The sequence below is a fragment of the Akebia trifoliata genome, chromosome 8, assembly GCF_017979445.1.
Source record: "Akebia trifoliata isolate Shusen 1 chromosome 8, ASM1797944v1, whole genome shotgun sequence".
Classification (NCBI taxonomy): Eukaryota; Viridiplantae; Streptophyta; class Magnoliopsida; order Ranunculales; family Lardizabalaceae; genus Akebia; species Akebia trifoliata.
In genome coordinates, this window is record NC_141382.1 from 30,418,694 (window position 1) to 30,445,145 (window position 26,452).

Sequence of the window (26,452 nt, forward strand, 5' to 3'; positions counted from 1 at the left end):
GAAAAAAAAAATGTAATTCTTCATAGACATAATTGATACCTAGTGGATTCTTAAAAAAAATCAAAATATTATAAAATTGGGATGAAGCCTTTGTTTGTAATTGAGATTGAGAAGGAATAGGATACAAATGAATGAATGATGGTATAGAGTTTTTTTTTTAAACTCAGGATCCAATACGGTATCCCATTCCTATTTTAGAGGATTGATGTCTATGTATCACACTTCAATTGGAGTTTAAAACACTCCAAGCTACAAACCAATTCGTGCACACAGCCCAATGAACATATTCTCCAATCCAAACATACCATGTAGACACCATCCCAATGTATAAGAATGAGACATCGTTTCTGGATAGCCCTTTGTTTTATTCTTTTCAAAGTAATCTACATTCTCTTTAGATTTTAATTCTAACTATAAAGTACATTTATTTGTCCTTGCATCATTAATATTTACTTCAGCAAATAAATAAGTTTCAAACACAACGAACGCACTACCAAGTCTCCTTATCCCTAAGATAATTTCATTGAATCAAATCGGATCATGATGCTAGAACCAAAATCGATCGACCAATTGATTTCAAATTCAGGGGTAATTGGGTAAGTGGTACCCGTTTACACCCGACCCAAAGTTGAGTACCAAGTAAATTGATAAATTATGCAAGACTACAATGACACGTGCAGCTAAACACGCGTGTGAAACAAATGATGGATGACACTCACACCTTAGAGCATAGTGACAAAATCGGAGCTTGGGGTTAATTTGACAAGGGAAAGCTTCGGAAAAAATTGGCAAAAGTTCAAAAAATATCAGATATAAAATTAAAAAGTAAAAGTAATTGTTTTAAGGATACAAAAGTTAAAAAAAAAAAATATGTATTATATATATTAAATAAAAAATAATGAAAAAAAAATGTTTAAACAAAAAATAATCCGTGATTTTTTTTAAAAAAATTGACACTAAATCATATGATTAATCATGACTTTTCGAAGAATCAAAGTTTTTTTTTCAAAAACTTCATGAGTTTTTGAAATAATCCAGATTTAATTTATAACTGTCCAAATCATGATTTAATTGTGACCTTTTTAAAAATCGCATATTTTAATCAATATGCCCTAGAGCACAAATCCCGCCTATTTTCTTCCCAACTTCTTCAGAAATAGCGACGACTGATGAGTGCTTCCATCAAGTACTCTCTCCCAACTACCAACACTAAAAATCTATTTTTTTTTTTGATTAATCCTAAAATTTTCAAACAAAACCTAACTGATTACCTGCTTGTTCTTTTTCTATTTTCTATTTAATATAATATTATAAACCCGTAGACGAATTTGCAAAAACGATGCCACAAATTGGAAACATTAGATTTCTATTCTCCACAAATTGCTCTTCTCCTCTTCTACTTCCCTTCATTAAACCTTCTCTTCTCTCCTCCAAACCCAAAACCCCTCAAAAACCTCTCTCTTTCTTCTGTTCTTCAGCAGCAAGAAGAGAGCGAAACATTCCTTCTCATCTTTCGAGGAGTAGACGCAACACTACTCTGAGAGACAATAGGATCAGAATGGAGAAGGAAGAGTCAATGGAGAAGAGTGGTAGTGGGTCTGTTGAGTTCAATAAGAGGAGAGCAGAAGGGAGAGATAAGAGCGAAACACCCAAGACCTTGCACTTGAAGGTCCGGAAGCTTAATCCCATCAATACTATCTCTTTTGTGCAGGTAAAAGGTTTTTTTTACATCTCTTGGGGTTTCTGTAAATTTGCTTCTATGAATTGGGTTTCATTTATTTTTATTTTGGTCTGTGGTTCTGGGTTTAGTTTTCCTTCCAATTTTGTCAAATTATGAGTATTCTTGGGTTCAGTTAAAAAGAGGATAGATTTGAATTGAAGTGTGGTTCCATTTCTCTAATGGGGTTTCTATCTTGTTTTAGTTTCAATTTCAATACAAGTACTTAGTTTATGTTTTTAATTTTTGTTCAAATAACCTAACAAACATATTTTTTTTTTTTAATTTTGGAACGATTGAATTAGAGTTCCGCCCTTATCCTTCTTGTTCTATCCTTAATTGTCCTTTTGAGTTTTGTAAATTTTATTTGTTCCAAGGAACCTTAAAACATCAACATATCATATCACACGTAGACACATATACAGATGAGCGAACAAATTATGTGTATTGGAAGCTGCATCGTATGTTGCAAATATCGAGTTGACTCGCCAGAGTCATTTCCTCTAATCATTTAACTTTATTGATTGATAATTATTTAGTAATATATTTTTGTATTTAAATAATTATGATTTTTTATTTTTATAAAGCCACATGTTTTTGATTTCATCACATCAATATTTTTCATAAGTTTCCCCCAATTATTCCTGAAATTTTTCCTGGGCTATGGTATGGGTAGCCAGCGAAACTTTTCGAAAAAATGGATCTAAGTCTAAGTAAGGGGGTTCTTTCGTCTTGAAATCCGAATAATATTCATTACTTGAAGTGTCTCTTTTGGGCATTCATCGAAAGGATGCAGTTACTTTGAATTTGAACAATTGAGATATCTGGAAACAATATTTTATTATTTCTTCATTCGAAGCGGATCCTTATTCTATTTCTAGATTCAAATCCAAGGACTAACCAATTAATTACAAATAAAAAAAACACACACAGGGAATAGATCCACAAGAAATAAGATGAATTAAAATATGTTTCATCACAAGGTCATATTTTTTTAGGGTGGTGATATTACCACACTATTATAATATGAATTCACACCATAAGTGACTTTCTTATGAAATCACGCCATGAGTGAATAGAGTCTATGGGGTGATTTTATAAGGCTTGTGATATTTCCTCATCGTTATGTTATGAAAATATACACCATAAATGATTTTATTATATGGTGTGATGTTGTGATTATATAATAAATCACGTATGATGTATAATCATAACATAATGATGTGGGAATATCAATTGCCCTTTTATGAAAAAATCACTTATGGTGTGGATTCGTATTACATTGGTGTGGTAATATAACAGCCATATTTTTATTTAAATAATATATATATATACACACACAAATATTTAAGTTATTAAAATTACCGGTTGACTTGGCTGGAAATTTTCATAATATTGAACTACTTATGCTGCTTCTCAGGAGGATACCTTACCATTTTTAATTTTTTTAGTTACTTTGCATAACAGGGTTACTGTTGCTTAGTTTCTGAGATTTGATTTGTTGTGTAAATGAAAAAAAGAAGAAGACTAGAGTTTGGTTTGGAACTTTTGTCTTTTATTTTAATTTTTTCTGCTAGAAGGGGTGGGGGTTGACTGGGACACTGATTTGTGTACTTGTTTGGTTCTGTGTACTTGTTTGGTTCTGTTTCGCAGATTCTGGGGACCGGAATGGATACACAGGACACGTCTCCATCAGTTTTGCTGTTCTTCGACAAACAGAGATTTATATTTAATGCTGGAGAGGTAAGTTTTGGGAAGTAGTGTAAAAAGAATCTGAATTGCTTCATAACATTTGAAAAGATGAATATTTATCACTGTGGTTAAGTCCTGAATTGTTTCTATGTGTTTATGTAAGAGTTATATTTCTTATTCCACTGTAATCAATCTTGAACCTTATCAACAAGTCGATTAGCTCAATGAGCCGGAAACCATATTTAATCAGGGTACACAGTGGACCATAGCCACGACATTGCAGGTTCATCCTGGCTAAACCACCAAAACGAAGAGAGAAAAATCTAGAACAAAAGAAAGTTGTTTGTTTGCCTGGGGTGGTGCTATTGGTTATTTTGGGTGTCAGCTCCTTGGTTGGTCATGCTAACCTACCATGAGCTTTCCGTTTGAGCTTGTATTTTTTTTCTTTCTTAGTTAAATCCTTTTTATACATCAAGGGAAAAAACAAATCTTTGTTGTCTGTTCTTTTTTTTTTTTTTTGGAGAGGTTGGTTGTCTCTACTTTGAATGTGAGAAACAATAACTCATTAAAATATCAAAGCTTTCCTTCCAAGATGGTCAACCTTCATCTGGGTTCATTAATTTGTTTTTATAGATATAAAATTTATTAAACTAAAAGAGAAGTAGGATGTCAAGAAAGGCCTACCAAATATATAAGTGAAGTCAAGAGAACAATGAACACAAAACAATCACAGCCCCATCAGCTTACTTGTTATCCTTTCATAGAAATTCCCACCTGGACATAAACATGGATCCCTATTCTGGAGCTATTCAAATATTGAAATTTTGTTTGAAATGGGTATTTCTATATAAAGTTTTTTGACTTAATTGGATTCCGTTTTGCTCCTAACCCCGTCCATAAGAAAAAGAGAAAATAAACAAATGCTTGGCGTAATTTTATACATGAGACATACTCTAGGTACTCTTGGTTCTATTCATGAATGGGTTCTTCTTGTTCTAGGGATTGCAACGGTTCTGTACTGAGCACAAGATAAAGTTATCAAAGGTATGAGACATCTCAAAAGTTGACATCTTTAGATTTGTGATTTCAAACCACTTTTATTATTATTATTATTATTATTATTTTATGTTATTTTCCCAATTTATTACAAGAGTTCCTTTCACTATGGAAACACACCTTGTTGATGTTTTCTATTTTCTCTTGTTTCAGATTGATCACATTTTCCTTTCTCGTGTCTGCTCAGAAACGGCTGGTGGACTTCCAGGTTAGTGCCTCTGAAGTTGGCCTTTTTGACATTGTATTTTTCTAGCTGGTCGACTAGCTGTGTTGCTTCTGGAAAAATCTAAAGTTGTAGACCGTTGTTAGAGGCTTAAGTAAACTTCTTTCGCACTTATATCAAAAACTGCATAACTTGAATTCATATGAACTGTCGATGCAAAGAGAGGATCTGGAGTGTTGCTTACTTGCTTGTTTGTTTACTATACCTCACAGGTCTTTTGTTGACTTTGGCTGGCATGGGAGAGGAAGGGATGTCTGTAAGTAACAAGTTGATTTTATATATCTCCGATCTGGAAAAAAAAAAAAAGAGAGGAAAAAAATATTTGTGAGTTTTTTTATTTATTGTGCACCCTTCTTTGATTGCAATATTGTAACGAATGGTTCCTGTCATTCTGAAGGTTAAAATATGGGGGTCAGCTGATCTTAAATATTTTGTTGATGCAATGCGCTTGTTCATCCCAAATGCTGCCATTATTCACACTCATAGCTTTGGCCCAGCACCCAATTCCGAAGGGGCTTCCATTTTCGGTCTGGGAAAATTTACAGACCCCATAGTCCTAATTGACGATGAGGTTGTCAAGATATCCGCAATTCTCCTACGGCCAAATTTCTCTGGAGTAAGTCAACTCATGGAGGACGATTTCTCCATGTTGGGTCCATGTGTGGGTTTAGAAGAGGACAAAGACCAGTTTGAACCTCTTCTATCACATTCACAAAATCCAGATAGGAAAGATGAACCTGTTTTAAAACCTGGTGACATTTCCGTAATTTATGTTTGTGAATTATCTGAAATTAAGGGGAAGTTTGATCCAGCAAAAGCTCGAGCCCTTGGATTGAAACCAGGGCCTAAATATCGTGAACTACAACTTGGAAACTCAGTCATGTCGGATCATCAAAATACTATGGTGGGTTAAAAGAAAATTGTTATGACCTCACTTTAGTTTTTGGCTTATATCGTTGTGACCAAACACTTGTTCTGTTTTATATTATGTGTTCTAAATATTTTCCTTTCTTTTTCTGGTTATGCAGGTTCATCCGAGTGATGTACTTGGCCCCTCAATACCTGGTCCTATCGTAATCCTTGTAGACTGCCCAACACTATCTCATTTACAGGAGCTATTATCAATACAATCCCTGAATGGTTATTATGCAGATTCTGTGGATGACGTTAAGACCGTAAATTGTATAGTTCACTTGAGTCCATCTTCTGTCACATGACTGCCGATTACCAAAAGTGGATGAAAAGATTTGGTGGGGCTCAACACATCATGGCTGGACATGAAATGTGAGGTTTTATTCCTTTTTCTGAACATTTGATCAACCATTTCTGCTTGCTCTTGTTGATTTTTTTTTTAACTTACTATTCATTTGTTTGCAGAATGAACATGGAAGTTCCAATTCTAAAAGCTAGTGCGAGAATTGCAGCACGACTTAATTACTTATCTCCTCAGTTCTTTCCAGCTCCAGGTTTTTGGTCTCATCAGCACCTAAACAACTTCGCTCCTGACTCTATTACTTTAAGTAAGGTTGGATAGTTATGAATTCTCCTTTAGGAAGCAATTCCAAATTTATTGTGGTTAGGAGTTAGTCACTTTTTACATGTTCAGCACAATTGAGCAGTTGATTTCTATTTTCCAGGGTTCTGTTCCAAAGCTTTGTGAAAGCACTTTTGCCGAAAATCTCCTAAAGGTATGATACAGTTGATTTCTACTTTCCCTAAGATTGGAGTTGGAGTATATTTAAGTTTTCCATCAAATTTTTTTGTCAGAATTCTGTCGGGAAATTGAATGATTTTTTAGCCCTTTGCCAATCAGTTTTGAATTGAAACATAGTCTTTGTTGTTCTTGTAATCTGGAATGTTTGTTTTATTATTGAATATTACCTCACCTTAACTTTATAACTAACAAAATATTTCTTTCAAACATGCATTATAGTTCCACTTGCGTCCTTACGCACAGCTTGGATTGGACAGATCTGGGATTCCGAGTTTGACTTCTCCCACAGAGATTATCAATGAACTTGTATCAGAGATTCCTGAGATCGTAGATTCTGTACAAGAAGTTAATCAGCTATGGCATGGATCCACAGAAACTAAAAAGGTGATACCTCCTATGCAGGAAAGTATAGTAATGATTGAAGAACCATGGATAAACACGACTGATTGTATAGAAAATATAAACTTGAGAAAGCAAGGTACAGGTTCATCTGAGGAGGGGATCCCGTGTTTTGTAAATGAGGTTAAGCATGAATCAGATCCTCCTAGTTGTTTGGAGAATATAACAAGAGAAGACATGGAGATAGTTCTTCTAGGGACGGGTTCTTCTCAGCCATCAAAATATCGCAATGTTAGTTCCATCTATGTTCATCTTTTCTCAAAAGGAAGTATACTCTTAGATTGTGGTGAAGGAACCCTTGGGCAGCTGAAAAGAAGGTAATCATATCTTTCTTTCTAAATTGTGGCCTCTATGATACTGTTATTATACCTTTTTTTCTTTTTACAATATATGTATTCTTATCCCAGTTAATGGACTGAGTTGGTGATTTATTTCTTGAGAACAGATTTGGTGTAAAGGGTGCTGACGATGCTGTGAAAGGATTAAGGTGTATTTGGATTTCCCATATTCATGCCGATCATCACACGGGTCTAGCAAGAATACTTGCTTTGCGACGTGAGTTGTTAAGAGGAATCTCTCATGAACCTTTGCTCGTTATTGGGCCAAGGCAGCTAAAAAGATTCTTGGATGCATACCAAAGACTTGAAGATCTTGATATGCAATTCTTGGATTGTAGGCATACAACGGAAGCTTCTTTGGCTACTTTCAAGGACACTCTTGAATCAAGTGGGAATAAGAGAGATGGGGTAGGGTTAATTACTCAAAATATTGAAACAAGTTTATTTGCTAAAGGCACCCCCATGCAAAAATGTTGGAAGAGACCTGGTAGTCTAGTTGACATTGCTGCGAGTTTTGAAATCCTAAAGAACTTGCATAAAGTGCTTGGAGAAGCAGGTTTGGAGGCTTTGATCAGCGTCCCTGTCGTGCACTGTCCACAGGCTTTTGGTGTTGTTGTGAAGGCTGCAGAGAGAATTAATTGTGCTGGAAAAACGATACCAGGTTGGAAGCTTGTGTACTCTGGTGACACTAGGCCTTGTCCCGAACTGATAGATGCGTCTCGTGGAGCAACAATTCTTATACACGAGGCAAGTTATTGTTAGATAAAAATTTTATGTTGTTGATCTTCTTAATGTTGTACTTATAATCTTGAAATAGTACAAACCAATTTAGGGGTCAAAATATCATTTGTGCTTCTCATTGGTGCAGGCAACTTTTGAGGATGGCATGGTGGATGAGGCCATAGCAAGGAATCATAGTACAACAAGGGAAGCCATTGAAGTGGGGAACTCTGCTGATGTATACCGCATCATTCTCACACATTTCAGTCAGAGGTACCCAAAGATCCCGGTTTTCGATGAGACCCACATGCACAAAACATGTATTGGTTTTGACTTAATGAGTGTTAACATAGCAGATTTACCTGTGCTTCCAAAAATTCTTCCCTACCTCAAACTTCTCTTTAGAAATGAGATGATAGTTGACGAATCCGAAGATTTTGTAGATACTACTATTTAAGAAAAAATTGTTTCATAGGTTCTTTAGTGGATGGATTTTGAGTTCTTCATAATGGGAAGTGCTTTACTGCAAATTGTGGCCATATTTAAGCCTGAATGATTCTCCCCCATGTGGACTGATCCAAATTTGCACTCCTGTTAGTGAAAATAAAATGGGTTCAGTTTATTGTTGCCCTTTGTGGATGTATATTTGCTATAATCTGATTGCTGTTTTAATAATGGCTGTGCCGGGGGTTTGGGCACATGAGGCCATGAGTTTTGATCCGACTTACTGATCAGGAGTTCTAGACTAATTACTCCTGATAGTAGGTGTTCTGCTCTTCTTAGTTAAGATGCAAAAGATAAATGTCTTAGAAATGTTGAATGTTCATGGCAAAGCGTGTTACTGCAACCTGGGGATTGGATTTGATTATGTTCCCATATGACCATGAAGTGAAAGCTAGAAGTGATTATTGGTAAATACTTTGAACTCGGTGTTGTGGATGTTTCCTTTTAGTTGCATGGGAGGTCACAATTACAAAAGGCTTCAGGTTTAGTAAGGACCATGGTTTTTAGTCTTGTTGGGTTTTCGTATTATATTGGCATCAAGCGAGGCCAAGATGAGCCAAACCAAGAGTGCTCGGAGTTGTGTCTATTTTTATATGTTATCTCACTCGCCTGCACCTGCATCAATGAAGCAAGGCCCAAGAAAACAATTAGAGGAACCATTCATCTGTTTTTTGTACCTCTCAGATCAAGATGATTCATTCTTCTTTAAGATTTAAGGTTAATGCGTTTTGCAACTTTGTTATTAGAGAGTCCTTCCACATTTATCAAATTATCCTCAAAATAAATTATCGATTCGTCATGTCTAATAATAGTATAATATTTTTTGTTTTTGTAAAATTGGTTGGATTTATAATGTTTGTGATTGAAGTGGATCTTTTGGTGCTGTTCCCAGCTAGATTGGGCCCATGAGGGAACAAAACAACTTTTTAGCACTCCCTCTTGAAATCTTTCTTTCCTTATTTATTATGAGAAGCCTATGGTTTCCTACCATAATTAGGTGCGATTTAAACAATGCTTGCACCATAGTAATTTTAAGAATGATGGGAATTTGAGCTAATTATTTGTTAACCATTATGGCTGAATTGATTATCTGGTTATATTAAAAACAAAGCAATCATTTTGAAGAATATTTGTCAAATAATTAAAGATAAATTAATCCTTTATATTGAAAACAACATTAGGTCCATCCACTCATGTTTAGTATTTAGAAGATATTGTATAGATAAATATTGAAAAAGACCTGGTTGAGATAGTAAGAAAAGACTAGAAATAATCTCTCTGATAATATAATGTAGTAAAATGGATCCATGTATATATTTGGAATAAGACGGAGATGATGAGACAAATCTCTAATTAGTTAATTAATTAAACTTTAATACCTTATTTGATCCGAACGTTACTCTTTCATTTAGGGTGAAAAATCTGTATTTTTAATATCGTGATGTACCAAGTTCGTCTAATTTATTCCAACAGTGCTTGTATATATCTATACCCTATAATAAAAAGAAAAATGCAATCACAAAATCCTTTTCCATCCTCTCGACCTATTTTTAGTAATAATTTTTTTTTTTAAATCAACGGTTCAGATGTATGGAATCTTAGATTGATAAATTATAATAATTTTTTATTTCTTTTATAAAGTGATGAAACGTACGAGAGACAACTCAAAATTCCTATGTAGAAAAAAGACAACACGTGTTGTTAGAGGAAAACTTTACTCATGCCATGCAACTTTGTTTTCTCTTCTTCCAAAGAGAACAAATTGGAGGGAAAGAGGAAAATTCTAGCTTTGTGTGGAGGCGCACAGCCATAGTCACAAATGGAGGAGGATCGAAGCAAACCCTAGACTATACTATAATAGACTAGACTTATTTTATTTGAATTTTAACAGAGACAGAGATGAAGATTCTAAACAAGCTGAGGAATCTAGATACTTATCCAAAAATCAACGCAGATTTCTAGCAGAAACCTACTATATAGAGATTTTATCAATTAAGATTCTCTTTCTCTTCTTTTTCGAGTTCAGTAAGTTCTCCTTTTTCTGTGGTTCTTATATTTTATATTTTGATTTTTGATCTTCAACAATTTCACTAATTTGTTGCGGGATTGTATGTCCATGTTGCTGCTGAATCAAAGCTCACTGTAGATATTTCAAGAGAAGAAACTCTGCAAGTTAACTGCAGTAAGAATACCTTCAAGTTGTATTCGTGTTTGTTGATTAGTTTCACTCCTTACTTTATTTGTTCAGTTAAAAAATTCCTCTAAATACCCTACTTGTTTGAATTTCATGTTAGCTCCGATTCTTGCGGACAGATCTAAAATAGATCTGTAACCCTTCTATTTCGGAGCCCTTGAGGTGGTCCACGATGCCTCTATCACGTTTCATGTAATTAGGAAACGTGACCCACTAGAGATCTGGGTTGTGGCAACGAACCAAAACGTGGTCGAGTGCTTGATGGAAGCCTCGACCAAGTTTGGTTATAAAAAGAACCGTTTGGTCCCCAAAACTCCTCACTTTCTTAATCTCCTTCATTTTTACACCATTTAAGGAGTGAATCAGAGTTTTAGAAGTACCAAATCGAGACCAAAAGATCCACAGCATAAGAGTGAAAATCAATGGTTAGAGGTATGTATTTCATATAGTTTTTGGGCTTTTTCAGATTTTGATTCTCTTAAATTTTTTTTTTCGCATTATTGAGAATCAATTTTCAGATTATTTTTTAATTGACATTTGATATCAGAGCCTCCATAATCTCTACCTTGATATTTATTTTTTATTTTATTCATTCGAAAATATGCGACTCTCGGATTTTTGGCTGAAATTTTATTTTAAAAAATTTTAGTTTAATGTTTATTAATGTTAGAAATCATTAGGATATTGGATTTCTAAATTTTCTGTATTTTTAAACTATATTTATATTTTTTGGCGTTAAAATGGTGATTTTTCGGACTAATTTTATCTGATGAGTTGCATCGGATAGAAATCGGATCAACTGAAGTTTAAAGAAGACTAATTTATATAAATAAAATAAAATAAAATAAATTCTAGAAAATTTAGGCATTTATTTAGCAACATGCCTACATTTTATTTATTTATTTATTTATGCATATGTTATTCAGTTGTTTAATTATATGCAAATTTTTATTATGTTCACTTTTATATCTGCATGAATTAATTATTTTGTTTAAATTAATTATGCAAAATGTTGGATGAGTATATATGGTTTAAAAGCATGTTCTTAAGAAATATGCATAATATATAATTTCTAAATTATGCATATTTATACTTAAAATATTATTTTTTCATAATATTATGATTAATTATGTAAATTATTAAGTTTTATTATGAGAATAATTAAGTGCATAAGATTAACATAATATACATTTAATTATAGTTAAACTATGCAATATATTATCATAAAACTTAAATTTTAAGCACAAAACAATAATGTCTAAGTGATCCATATAATTTTAGTTAATTAGAGAATAACCATAGCATCTTTAATTAAATAAAACTATAATTAATTAGGATCACATAAATTTTATTTAGACATTAATTGTAATTAATTATACTTAATATAATAAATTTTATCCCACAGGAATTTTTATTATATTTATATAATTAATTAGGATAAAATATTAAATTATTCATAACTTACCCACAGGAATTATGAATTAATAATTTGGTAGTTTTATCATAAAGTTTAATATAAGATAGAATATATATCAAATTATATACCATTTATAATTACGAATTAAGTGAATAATTTGATATATTCTATCATAAAGAATGATTGAATATTTTGAATTAAAAAATTAATCCACAGGTAATTTTTAATCATTAGACTCAATTTTTTAACATGATTTACATTGGTAAAACATGAAATTATTTAGGTCTCAATTTTAACATAAACATGTAATTTTTTAATTTATGCAGCTTCACAAACTACGAATTTTTCTGATATCCGATGTTAACTATAAAATATGGAAATAGAGAATTCTCCTTCATTTAGGATGGATGGACATTGATTATGCTATTAGGAAAGATGAACCACGTGCAATTTGCAATACTAGCTCCACAACGGACATTACGCTTTATGAAAAATGGGAGCGATCTAATCGCCTCAGCGTAATATTCATTAAGACAAAAATCTCTGTTGGTATTCGTGGTTCTGTAGATCAGCATGATAATGTCCAAGACTTGCTAAAAATCATTGATGATCAATTCGTCACTTCAGACAAGACACTTGCAAGTACCCTAATCATGAAATTCTCATCCCTAAGGCTCACCAGTGTCAAAGGTGTGTGCAAGCACATCATGCATATGAGAGATATTGTGGTTCAATTAAAGAATCTCGAGGTTGAAATGTCGGAGTCCTTTCTGGTGCACTACATTCTGAATACCCTTTTGCATCAATACAGACCCTTCAAAATCTCTTACAACACACATAAAGACAAATGGTCAATTAATGAACTCATGACCATGTATGTTCAAGAAGAAGGAAGGCTGATGATGGAATTGGGTGAGAGTGTTATGCTGGCTACGTGAGAAAATGGAAAATCTCAAGCTAATCAGAAAGGGAAATATGAAATACCTCCCCAAGCTGATATCAAGAAAAATTCCAAGTGTTTCTTCTGTAAAAAGATGGGACACGTGAAGAAGGAATGCGCTAAATTTAAGAAATGACTTGAGGACAAAGGTAATTCAATCTCATTTGTTTGTTATGAATCTAATATGGTTAATGTAAATATTAACATATGGTGGATTGATTTTGGATCAACAATCTACATTTTGAATTCCTTGCAGGGTTTGCAAAACCTAAGGAAGCCAGTGGGAAGTTAGCAAAATATCTTATTTGGAAACAAGATGGGCTCACATGTGGAGGCTGTAGGGACATGCTATTTAACTTTAAGTAGTGATTTTGTTTTAGAGTTAAAAAAGACCTTTTATGTTCCAAGTTTTTCTAGAAACTTGATTTCAGTTTCAAGATTTGTACCTTTTAGATATTCCTTTCACTTTTCAGAAACATCATTTAGTTTATTTTATAAATCTGATTGTATTGGGAATGATATTTTGTCTGATAGTCTTTACTACATTAATTTACAAAATAATGCAACTTATAATGTTATGTATGTTCAAACTGGCACTAAAAGATGTGTTATTAATGAGGATTCCTCTACATTATGGCACCGGAGATTAGGTCATATCTCCATAGAAAGAATTTAAAGATTAGTAAATGATGGGTGTACTCTAGATTTTACTGATTTTGAGACTTATGTGAACTGCATAAAGGGAAAACAGACCAACAAGTCAAAAAAATGTGCTAAAAGGAGTTCAACCATATAAGAAATCATACACACTGATATATGTAGTCCAGACATGAACTCACATGGTCATAAATACTTCATCTCCTTTATAGATGATTATTCACGATATATGTATTTCTACATGCTTCATAATAAGAACGAAGCATTAGATGCCTTTAAAATCTTTAAGGTTGAAGTAGATAAACAATGCAGCAAGCAAATTAAGATCATGAGATCAGATAGAGGTGGAGAATATTATGGTAGATACACAGAAAATGGACAAGCACCTGAACCATTTGCAAAGTTTCCTCAAGAACATGGGATTGTTGCTCAATACACCATGCCTGGTTTACCGGATCAGAATGGTGTAGTAAAAAGAAGAAACCGAACATTATTGGACATGGTACGGAGTATATTAAGCAACTCCAATCTTTCTAATTTCTTTTGGGCTGAAGCACTTAAGACGGCAGTGTATATACTAAATCAAGTTCTAACCGAAGCTATTTTGAAAATGCCATTTGAATTATAGAAAGGTTGGAAATCGAGTTTGCGACATATGCGCGTTTGGAGATGCCCGTCTGAAGTAAGAAATTTATAATCCACAAGAAAAGAAGTTGGACCCAAAGACCATTAGTGGGTATTTCATTGGATATGTTGAAAGGTCTAAAGGTTACAAATTTTTTTGTCCATTTTACAATACTGAGATTGTGTAATCAAGAAATGCAAAGTTTCTTGAAAATGACTTGATCAGTGGGAGAGATCAAATCAGGACTATAGGTTCTGAGAAAGATCATTTAGAGTCTCAACCTTCCACTTCAGATGATAAATTGTTTATTGTTCACAGCACCCCTCAAGTACAAACTGGTGTTGAACTGCCAATCATTGAAGTTTCACAAGTTGTAGACAACATTCTGGTAGATCAGGTTGTTCAAGAATTTCCCGAGACTTCTGAACAATAAGTTGAACCTCATACTTCCGAGGAAGATGATGGTGCGATATTAAGAAGATCTACTAGAACTCAGAGGTCAGTAATTTCTGGTGATTATGTTGTGTATCTGTAAGAATCTGATTACAACATTGGAGTCGAAAATGATCCCGAGTCCTTTTCGCAAATCATGAGTTGCAAACAATCAGAATTATGGTACAATGCCATAGAGGAAGAGATGAATTCTATAAAGAGTAACGAATTCTAGAACCTTGTTGAGTTGCCTAATAGTACAAAAGCCATTGGTTGTAAATGGGTCTTTAAGACAAAGAAAGACTCATTAGGCAACATTGAGAGATACAAGGCAAGACTCATTACTAAGGGATTCACTCAGAAAAAAGGAATCAATTACACGGAGACTTTTTCTCCTATATCTAAGAAAGATTACTTGCGTGCTATTTTGGCATTAGTAGCCCATTTTGACTTGGAGTTGCAACAAATGGATGTGAAAATGACTTTTCTTAATGGAGATCTAGAGGAAGAGGTTTACATGAAACAACCTAAAGGATTCCCCTCTAGTGATAGTGAGCAATTGGTTTGCAAGCTTAAGAAATCCATATACGGTTTAAAACAAGCATCCCGCCAATGGTATTTGAAATTTCATAATGTAATTTCTTCATTTGATTTTGTAGAAAATATTATGGATCAATGTATATACCAGAAGGTCAGTGGGAGTAAAATTTATTTTCTTGTTTTATATGTGGATGATATTTTGCTAGCAACCAATGATAAATGTTTACTGCATGAGGTGAAACAATTTCTCTCTAAAAACTTTGATATGAAGGATATGGGTGAGGCATCTTATGTCATTGGCATTAAGATCCATAGAGACAGATTTCGAGGTATCTTGGGTCTGTTGCAGGAAACCTATATCAATAAGGTTTTAGAGAGATTTCAGATGAAGGATTGTTCAACAAGTGTTGCTCCCATTGTGAAGGGTGATAGGTTCAATTTGAATCAATGCCCAAAGAACGATCTTGAGAGGTAACAAATGAAAAACATTCCATATGCTTCTGCTGTCAGAAGCCTAATGTATGCTCAGGTCTGCACAAGACCTGACATTGCATTTGTTGTGGGAATGTTGGGACGATATCAGAGTAATCCAGGTTTAGATCATTGGAGAGCTGCAAAGAAAGTGATGAGGTACCTTCAAAGAACTAAGAATTACATGCTTATGTATAGACGGATGGACAATCTAAAAGTAATTGGTTACTTAGATTCGAACTTTGGTGGCTGTGTTGATTCACGCAAATCAATATCAGGCTACATTTTTTTGATGGTCGATGGAGTTGTATCATGGAAAAGTGCTAAGCAGACTTTGACTGCCACTTCCACTATGGAGGCTGAGTTCGTTTCTTATTTTGAAGCTACTTCGCATGGTGTATGGCTTAAGAGTTTTATATCTAGGCTTAGAATTATGGATTCTATTTCTAGGCCATTAAGAATGTATTGCGACAATTCAACTATTATTTTTATGGCTAAGAACAACAAAAGTGGAAGTCGAAGTAAAGATATCGACATTAAGTATTTAGCCATAAGGGAACGTGTTAAAGAAAAGAAAGTGGTCATTGAGCACGTTAGCACTGAATTGATGATCGCTAATCCTTTGACTAAAGGCATAGTTCCATTATGTAGTTTTTCATTGTATATACAATGTTATTTAATGAAACTCTTATGATTGTGATGTTTTCTCATATTTATGTGCACCTTAATTTATTTTGAGAAACTTCATTTGTGTAGGACCAGAATAAACATAGGGTTTATTCATTAAGAAATGTTACCACATAAAGTATAATATTAAGAAATAAATACATTGTAATACATGGAATGTAATACTCGTCATTAGAGAACTTATCGCCATGATTCATGTATTTATTATTTAATACAGATTATCGATGGGTTTAAGATAAAACATTTGTATTGTGGACCAAGTGGGAGAATGTTAGCTCCGATTCTTGCGGTCAGATCTAAAATATATCTGTAACCCTTCTATTTCGGAGCCCTTGAGGTGGTCCACGATGCCTTTATCACGTTTCTTGTAGTTAGGAAACGTGACCACTAGAGATATGAGTTGTGGCAACAAACCAAAACATGGTCAAGTGCTTGATGGAAGCCTCGACCAAGTTTGGTTATAAAAAGAACCGTTTGGTGCCCAAAACTCCTCACTTTCTCAATCTCTTTCATTTTTACACCATCTAAGGAGTGAATCAGAGTTTTGGAAGTACCAAATCGAGATCGAAAGATCTGCATCGTAAGAGTGAAAATCAATGGTTGGAGGTATGTATTTCATACAATTTTTGGGCTTTTTCAGATTTTGATTCTCTTAATTTTATTTTTGCATTATTGAGAATCAATTTTCAGATTAATTTTTGATTGACATTTCATTCCAAGATTTTAGATCTTATACTCGACGCTGTTTGTATAATTTGATTTTATGATAAATTTGAAAAATTGAAATAAAATTCCATCGACCAATTCCTGTCCTTATTGATGCTATGGTAAAGTGAACTAACTAGAAGATTTTGATTCCCTTGTTAATGGAGATTTATTGGTTTCCATGTAGATTCAAGAACCAAATGAGATGGTTTTATTGAGATCCTAAGAGGCAATTTTTTTTTATCTTTCAGTAAATTTGTTTTCTTTTATAATTTTACACTTTGATACGACTTTCCTAGCTCTTGCATGTTCCCTTGTCGGTGTTGATGCCATGGATATTAGTGGGGAGTAGCATTATGATAAAGTATGTTTTGTAAAATTGGACTTTTAACTGTATCTTCTTTTCTTTTTAGTTTCACTATTTTAATCCAGCTCAATAAATGTTTTGAATTTTACTGCATTGACATGATATAATAAAGAAAAGAATTGATCACCTTGGTACTGTAATCAAATCAAAATCAGATGGTATTGGTGCATCCAAGGTTTGTATTTCGTCATCCTTGTGATGCACAAGTTTCTGGAGATAATTGAAAATTTTATTTTATATTTTTATAAGCATTGTATGTTCGTTTAGACAACAATGGCCCTGTCTTTATAATGTGACTTGAGAATTGGTGGAGTTCTATTCAAAATGGAGAACCTAAACAAGTAGATATTATTACTTATCCCACTCATAACAGAGAATTTTTAAGTAATTAGAACAGTTTTTGTAATTGCAATTACTTGTGCCATAGATTTCTACATACATGGTGTAGAGTTTTTATGGTAACTTCATAGTTATATTATTTACTATGCTATAATGCTTAACATTAACCAAAAAGAAGTATGTTTCCATTTTAGACCTAAATTTTTTAATTCCTCTGTATTTTTTATAATTTTTAATTTTTTTTCCAGATTGAAAGACCTTTATAGAGGTATGACGGAAGGCTTGCTCACAATGAGACTTATTGTGGCTTTTGTTTTGGAGTAGAAGTGGCAATATTGTCTCTCTTGGATAATACCTTTAGTCAAATATTCCTTTCTCTTACCTTCAGAAAATGCTTATATATATTGTTCTTCATACTACATCTCGTTATGTGCTTGCCTTCTGATGAGTTATAGAATGTCGTAGAAAAAGTGAATAATGACATAGATATTCGATTGTGTTTTTTAAATTTGCATAAATATGAATCTTTTGTGTTTAAATGCCCTTTTGGTGTATATGGCACCGCACAATGATTGTTCTTCACACACCAATGAAAATAAAAATAAAAAACTCCTATCACATTGTTTTATTCATGTCAGGGTGCATTGGTAAAAGTATGTATATCGTAGTTTTATCTGAATTTTATGCTTCAGTATGACGATCTAGAGTGGTTAGAACATAGTTCAATTCAAATGATTTGCATTTGATTATTATTATTTATTAATTTTCTGTATTGATGAGTTACTGATCTCATTAAAGGCATGCTTACTAATCAAAAACAAAAAAAGAAATTGCATACAATTTTATCAAAACCATCCATTGATCAGATCAATGACCTATCTTCAATTGGTTGATTGCTAATTATAGTGATTTATCTAATCATGTAGATCATAAATTAATGCATCTACATTGATTGTCGTTCATGTGTTCCTAAAGGCTTTGGATTCTTCTTTGTGGCTAACCATGAAATCAGAACAAATTTTACACTTGTTACCTAAAGGATTCAAAATTGATTTTGATTAGGACAACCTTACGGAGAAACTACTGAGAAACATTAGGGCAATCTCATGGATTAGTTAGAATTTTGATGGAGAGAGTTGGGTTTGTCGAGATTTTGTTGAAGTCATGGAGGAGTTTTGAAGAGGGGTGATAGAGATGATGTGGCCATGAGGTAAATTTTAATTTCGCTCAATTAATTATTTTTTATTTTTGGATTCTTGGGGTTTTGGTCTAATGGGATTTTATGGATTTTTATATTATAATTTGATTAATGAGGTTTTTTTTGTCCAATGGATTTGCCTATTTGATGATTTAAGTTATTGGCTTTAAGCATTTCTTTATTGATCAAGGTCTAGAAAGTGATTTTTAGAGTCTTAATTACATAAAATTTATGGGTAAATTATACACTAAATCCCCTTATTAGATATAATTCATTGTCAGTCTATAATAATTATTGGTTTCAATAAAATGATATATTTAAGAATTAATTATTGTTTTTTTTTTAGAGAGTAATCGGGAGTTGAGGCAGACCCCCTGACCAGAATATATAGACAAAAGAAAAAAAAGTTACAATCTCACATAGAGGGTCCCAGAGGCATCCTCCCTTACAATGGAATTCATCTCAGATGGAAGATTAGAAGCAAAAATGATTCTAGTGTCTTAAGTAATTAACAATGAAGCAAGTTTGTTTGCAAGCCTATTTGCTTCTCTAAAAGTGAATTTGAATTGAATGTTACCATACGTAGAGCATAGGGCTCAAATTTGGTTAGCTAAAGGCTTGACTCTCCATGGACAATGAAATTCCTTATTAAGGATTTTAATAGCTAGTAGTGAGTCAGCTTCTACTATGAGCGGCCGCGGATCCAAAGACTTAGCTAATCGAACACCCTCCAAGATTGCTTTGAGTTCGTGCCAAAGGACTGATTTCCCTATAGAACATTCTGCAAGAGTGCTCACCACCTCTCCTTGCTATTTTAGTGTATTAAGAAAAAGTCACCAATTTTCGAAAATAAATTAGAAAATACGAAGAATTCACCACAATCCAGGACCCGAACAAAGACAACTGAGGAAGACCCAAACCCCAAAGGGCCCACATAGACTGAGGTGCCTTGGTCAACATGGGCAGCGTGATGATGTCAGTGAAAGACTCCTCGAGATTTACATAGGAGTTTGTGGCTGAAAATATTTTGTATTTAATTAGGGTTTTGAAATTATTGTGTTTACGGAAGGTTTCCGAACCGTAGAAACCCTAATCTGGTTTCTATAAATAGGAGACCAGACCAGAGTTTAAGATATCTAGAAAATTAGGAATTTTCTTTCTCTTGTTTTTCTTTTAGTTTTTGCTTAAAGAATAAGTTTTATAATCAAGGAGAATTTTGTCAGTTTTATATTTTTCTGTTCTCCCATCTCAATTCTCTCTCTCTTTTACCTTTATTTACTATTATTATGATGACTATCAACTAAACCTCCGTTAGATTGGTTGAGGAAGACTGAGCAAGTTTCTTTTAATTTATTTTTACTATTTCCATGATAATACTTTATTGTTCTATTGTGAGAACTCTTAAGTAAAAATTATTGGAAATAATATTGATTGTTCTATAGTTTTTATAGTTTATACTTTGATGAGTTCAAGATAAATCATACTTCACAGAGAACACTTAATATTTATCTTATAATTTCAACTTAAGAAGTTAATCACATAAATTGAAATCTTATTTAATATAATTGATCAATATTCCGATCAACAAACATTAGTTTTGTTTAGTGAATCGAGATAAATAGAGGACAGTTAAGATATTATGATAACTTACAAAGGTGGATTAGATCAATCTAAATTTATCCATAGTGATTTAAAAAAAAAAATTTCTTGTCTTTTTAGATAGCCTTACTTTTGAAAAATATTTTTAATTTGGTTACGTAAACTTGAATCGGTTTTGAATTGAAAGAAATACTGAATCAGTGTTGTTTTTGTAGATCGATCCTTACTTGCGAAGGTTTAAATATTTTGTTCATTAATTTGTTGATAATCTACACTGAACAAATTGGCGCCGCTACTGGGGACAACAATTTGATGATAACTTTTAGCAAAATTTCGATTCGAATTTTTGTGAATTGAAGTTTTATTTTTCAGAAAAATTCAAAGAAAAAATTCATTGGATTCCTGAATTAAGCTCAAGAAAACCCTAAAATTTCATTGACTTTTGTCAGAATTTTACCACGGCACCTTGGTCAACTTAGGCAACGCGACCAAACATCAAGATTTGCATATTAGATTTTTATAGAAATTTTCTTAAAAGTACAAATACTTAATTAACAAGTAATTTTTTTGGATTTTGAACTTTGATTTATCTTCTGTTTTTAGTCGAAGGAATTGACGAGGAACAACGTGGTTGGAAATTTTATTCAACCATCTGGATCTGATTCATTGACAAAGAAACAACAATTTTTTTCTTTCTTTCTTTTCTGTTTAGATTAAACTTGTAATAGCTTTTTCTTTTATAAAGTTTACGATTTTAGAGTTTAAATTTTAATTGATTAATCTAAGAAGGCTCGAAGTGTAGTAAATTTAGGGAAGGATGATAGTGGGACGTAACTGTCTCGCCCCTCGGATTCGTACACTGAGATTTGTGTCGATGGCCCGACTTGACTCAACTCATTCATCCCCTGTCTAGAATGGGAGGTAAGACTCGAACCTCCCACAAAACTCGTGCAAATGGGTTTCTGTACTGACTTTGGGTGAAAATAATTACACATTTCCCATTGCACATAGTAAAAATGACACCCTTACGAAGATGACACAAATAAGATAAGAATCGGATTTCATCACCGAATTCTTGCCTTATTAGAAAATTCACAATAAGTCAAAATTAATTAAAATCTAATTAGACTTTACCATAGGTTCCACCGAGCTCAATAGGCCAAGCTAATTTGAGTTGCAACAATTGTACTTCTTGATTAGAGTCGGTGCCTAAGTAAAATCCTACCCTGTTGTACTAAGGGGATAGACTACGTCTATTCTAGATGAAGAGGTGATTTAATTGTGTCTTTGCTCCGCATTGTGCACCACCTCTTATCTGAGGATTAACTGGCCGACTTTGATTTAAGAGAACTGGATTGAATGCTCAAATTATCCTTTTGAAATAATTAGTAGCTGTTTAGTCTATGAGAACCCATAAAGCACATGTGAATTCCTCCCTACTCTCTGTGTACATCTTTAGTGTATGTTAGGTAGGAGATCTCAGAAAAATCTACTTGACTCATTTGATCCTAAGATATCAAGATCTCATCTACTTCATAGGATTAAAAGAAAAGTCAATTCCTCACCTATTCCTCAGACACCCGAGATGGATCAACCTATTATCCCACCTCAAGTTGTTCGCGAAGATCAATGAACTCTAAATGAGTTATTCGCCCCTAGTACATCCACTCCCCCTTCTTGTATTGCATTGCTAGCAACCAATGTGACACAATTTAAAATTATGGCAGCTACTATCAATATGCTCCCTAAGTTTCACGAGTTTGAAAGTGAACAACCTTATAATCATTTCAACAAATTCCTGATCCTATGTCAGACCTTTGAAAATGGAAACTTAGACTAGGAGAGTGTCAAGTTGAGGTTGTTCCTCCTCTCTTTAGAAGACTATGCTGCAGCATGGTTGAACTCATTGGCCTCTAACTCAATCACCACATGAGATGAATTGTCAAGGAAATTTATGGTCAAATTCTTTCCAATGGCAAAAATAGAATAATTCGAGAATGCCATTAGAAACTTAAAAGGAATACCTGATGAAGAATTCTTCCAAACTTGAGAAAGATTTAGCGACCTTGTGAAATGCTCACATCATGAGATTGATAATGCCCAACTGGTCAACTTCTTCTATCGAGGTCTAACAACAGTCCAACATATCCTCTTAGAGTCTATACACAAAGGAAAATTCATGAATCAGACTCCTAATGAAGCTTATGAGTTCCTCGTGGAACTCGCTGAAAATACTTGAAATTGAAGCACCAATTTAGGAGATTTTGATAGAGGTGATTTAGGAGCCAATAAACAGGCATGTATGAGATCAAAAGTGATTCTGATTTCAAAAATTTAATGATTGGCCTTGTTAGTAGCATGCAAAATTTGAGCAAAAAGTTTGATGCTTTCAGTATCAAAGCTAATCAACAAAAGACTACCCCAATTTTGCAAGTCAACACAGAGATACCTTCCGCATGTCTCTTATGCAAAATTTTCGACCATCCCTCAAGAGTTGTCTTAGTTTACCCATAGTAAAGGGAGAACAAGCCATTGCAATTGGGTTGTATGACATCATTAAGAAACTTACTTTTAATTCTCTAGACTTACTGCTCCTATAATAGGTTTCACCCAAATTTTTTCTATCGTCAGAATGAACCTATTCAACAGGGTGGTGCTCCAGGTTTCTAAAGGAGCTACAACACGTAGTCTCATTCCAATGCAAACCTATCTTTGGTTCCACAATCATCTTATTCTTCATCTCATAACTCTAATTAGAGAGCGATTGTTGTCAACCCTATGACCAACTACTCCCCCCCCCAATTGCACAAACAAACTCTTCATTAGGATCAATGATGGAAGAGTTGTTAAAACAACAACAACAAATTATGCAACAGTAGATTCAAACTAACTAGAACTAATCGCAAATTAATTAAGTTATTGCGTAAGCAATTAACAAACTTGAGGTTCAGTTGGGTCAACTAGATCTGTCTCTAGGGGAGATGAACAAAAGGCAATTTCCAAAACAAACGGTGCCCAACCCAAGAGGAACTGTCCCAAAAGGGCAGTACGAAATTACAAGTCAACTTGGTCCTTCTAATGACTCTATTTAAGTAGTCCATACACTACATTCTGGTAAACAAGTGGATAACCAGGTGTACATGGCCAACGAGACCCCAACATAAGGGAAAACCTCAAGTGTACCTCCTACAGAAGAAGAAGACCAACAAAAAGAAATTCCTCCACCACTCAAAACTCAAATAACCATTCCTAAGGCCTTTTTTCCACATAGACTAGCAGGCAACAAAAAGGGGAAACAATTAGAAGTGATTCTCGAAGTCTTCAAGAACGTCCAGATCAATATCCCTTTCCAAGATGCAATCGTCAAATCCCCTCCTATGCCAAATTTCTCAAGGATCTCACTACTGTGAAAAGGAAAACCCCTGTGCCAAGAGAAACTATGATGACACCCAATCTTCTTGTCTGATCCAACAGACTATTGTACCTAAATTCAAGGATCCTGGCTATCCTATAATTTTTGTGAATATCGGGAAAACTATGATCAAAAGATGTTTGCTAGATCTAGGGGCCAGTATAAATCCTTTTTTCTTTTTCTATCTACAAAAAACTAGGTTTGAGGGAACTCAAACCTACGGATATCACTTAAAGTTTAGGAAACAGATTAGTTAAGGTTCCCAAGGGAATAGTGTAGGATGTGATCATCAAAGTAAAAAAACTTCTATTTTCTTGTCGATTTTGTAGTTCTTGACACTAAACCTGTCATTAACCCAAATAACCATATTTCGGTCATCTTGGGCCGACCCTTCTTAGCCACATCTGATTCTATTATCAGATGTCAAAACGGGATCATGACCTTAGCCTATGGAGACATGAAGGTGAAAATGAATGTCTTCCAACATAAGTTTTAATCCTCTAACATGGATGATTTAAAAGAGGTCAATATGTTCAACACTTTGATCAACAACACATTCAAAGAAGTGAAGAGCATTGACCCATTGGAAGAGTACTTAGGCCAATTCGGTCTTGATTTCATTGAAGAATAATCCATCAAGGAGGTAAACTCCCTATTAGAATCCATCATTGAGATGGATTTTAAAAAATGACAACCAAAATTTCTTGAGTCTCCCCATCCTTTCATCTCCACCATCAGTTAGAGAGACTTCCAAGCTTGAACTAAAGTAGTTGCCAGATACGCTGAAATACGTGTTCTTGGGAAAGGCTGAGACTTTCCCCATCATCATATCTCCCGACTTAGAAAAGCCACAAGAAATTCAGTTATTAGACATTTTACGCGAACAGAAAGAAGTTATTTGTTGGACCATAATTGATATCAAGGGCATCAGTCCTTCTGTGGTCATGCACCAAATACACATTAAGGAAAATTCCAAACCTTCAAGAGAACCACAAAGATGTTGATGGGTTGAAATCCAAGTGCTTTTACGTTGGCACTGGATCACAACTAATGTGCTCAGTACACAACACTCGACGGAGATGATACCAAGCATCTTTACATCTTGCACGCCATTCAGACACGTGACCCAACATTTTGTCTGGTACGTTTACTTATGGAGACATTGGTCGATGTCATAACCAACCCGAGTCGATCGTTTGCATTGCCTCATTTCGTCTGTTGCATTCTCCAATGATGGATAGGTGTCCCATGGTTGGTTTGATTACACATTGTAGCCTAGAACGAATTCCACCCTTTAAGGGAAAAAAGATTTTAAGACCTGTGTGCAGGGCTTTTAATACATGTGTGCAGGGCTTCTGGGCCCCGGGCATCAATGAGGACGAACACAAAAGCCCCCGTGACTATGGACACCTAAGAAAAGAATTTGAGGAATAGTGAGTTGATGAGGACCGCACATTGAGTTCAGACTTCGAGAGTATTTCATGGTTGGATCAGATACCCCAAAAAAATGCATCGTAATACTTTTGGAAAAATTTTTAAGGGATTCAAGAAGGTCAACCAACACTACAAGGATCTGCAAACTGATCAACACTTGTTAATTGAGCAGCAACGATATATAATGGCTTATATTGAGGAACAGAAGACCCATGTGATTACACAAGCTGCTGCGAGTTTAGATTTAGATTAGGATGTGCTTTCTTATATTAGTTATTGTTTTCTAGTTAGCATGTTTTCTCTTTCGTAGTTAGGATTTCTATTCCTGCAAAGCCTGTAGATCATATGTATGTTATAAATTGTCAATCCTAGCAGATAAGTTGTAACATTGGTGCTGATTAATGCCAAAATCGTTTCAAGTGTGATCTAACATTTTTTTTTCTCTTTTTTTATTGCTTCATATTTAAAACAATACTTTGATAGATCTGGGCGTATATGGTTAGCTCACAATTGCATTGTATAGTTTATTGTTAATTTATTTTCAAGTTTTCAAAAAATAAAAAAAGTACAACACTTTTGAAATATTTTCTTCAAAATCCTTGTATGTATTGTTTACATATGAATTTCACATTTCAAGCTCATGTCCTAAATTTGTTTGATCATGCGTACTTTTTATTCCTTATTAAGAAAATCAAAATATTACTTTGAAAATTTCACAACATTTTTGATTGAGCCACAAAAAATAATTAGATTTTATAGAATAAGAATTGACCCTCTTATCTGTCTAAAGAGTTAGGGGAAACCTAGTATAGTGAACTATGACTTCATTGTCCTTTATTGGCTGGTGTAAACACCCCATTTTCACACTTACCTGATTAATCAACTCATCCACCCGATTGCGACGGTTCCCGATGATAGATGAATATTCCAATATTTTTTGTTTATTACTAGATATGTTTCAAAAATTAGGATGAGGTATCTCAAACAAGCAAAACTTTAGAAACCACGTTACGCTAGGAAAATATGACCAAAAACGTAGAAATCATTATTCTTCAGACAAAAAGAAGCTTTA

The 26,452-nt window shown here is 33.9% G+C and overlaps 1 protein-coding gene across 1 annotated transcript; it reads left to right on the top strand.

The window, feature by feature from the left end:
* The first annotated feature begins 1,144 nt into the window (after window positions 1-1,144).
* On the top strand, window positions 1,145-8,347 carry LOC147396496 (tRNase Z TRZ3, mitochondrial-like). Its single transcript, XM_086451102.1, is given in 13 exon segments — window positions 1,145-1,711; window positions 3,371-3,460; window positions 4,409-4,453; window positions 4,619-4,673; window positions 4,901-4,944; window positions 5,086-5,592; window positions 5,717-5,897; window positions 5,900-5,972; window positions 6,066-6,213; window positions 6,326-6,376; window positions 6,622-7,118; window positions 7,247-7,886; window positions 8,008-8,347. Coding segments are annotated over 13 exon segments (3,012 nt in total). The 5' UTR covers window positions 1,145-1,339; the 3' UTR covers window positions 8,317-8,347.
* The last annotated feature ends 18,105 nt before the right edge of the window (window positions 8,348-26,452 follow it).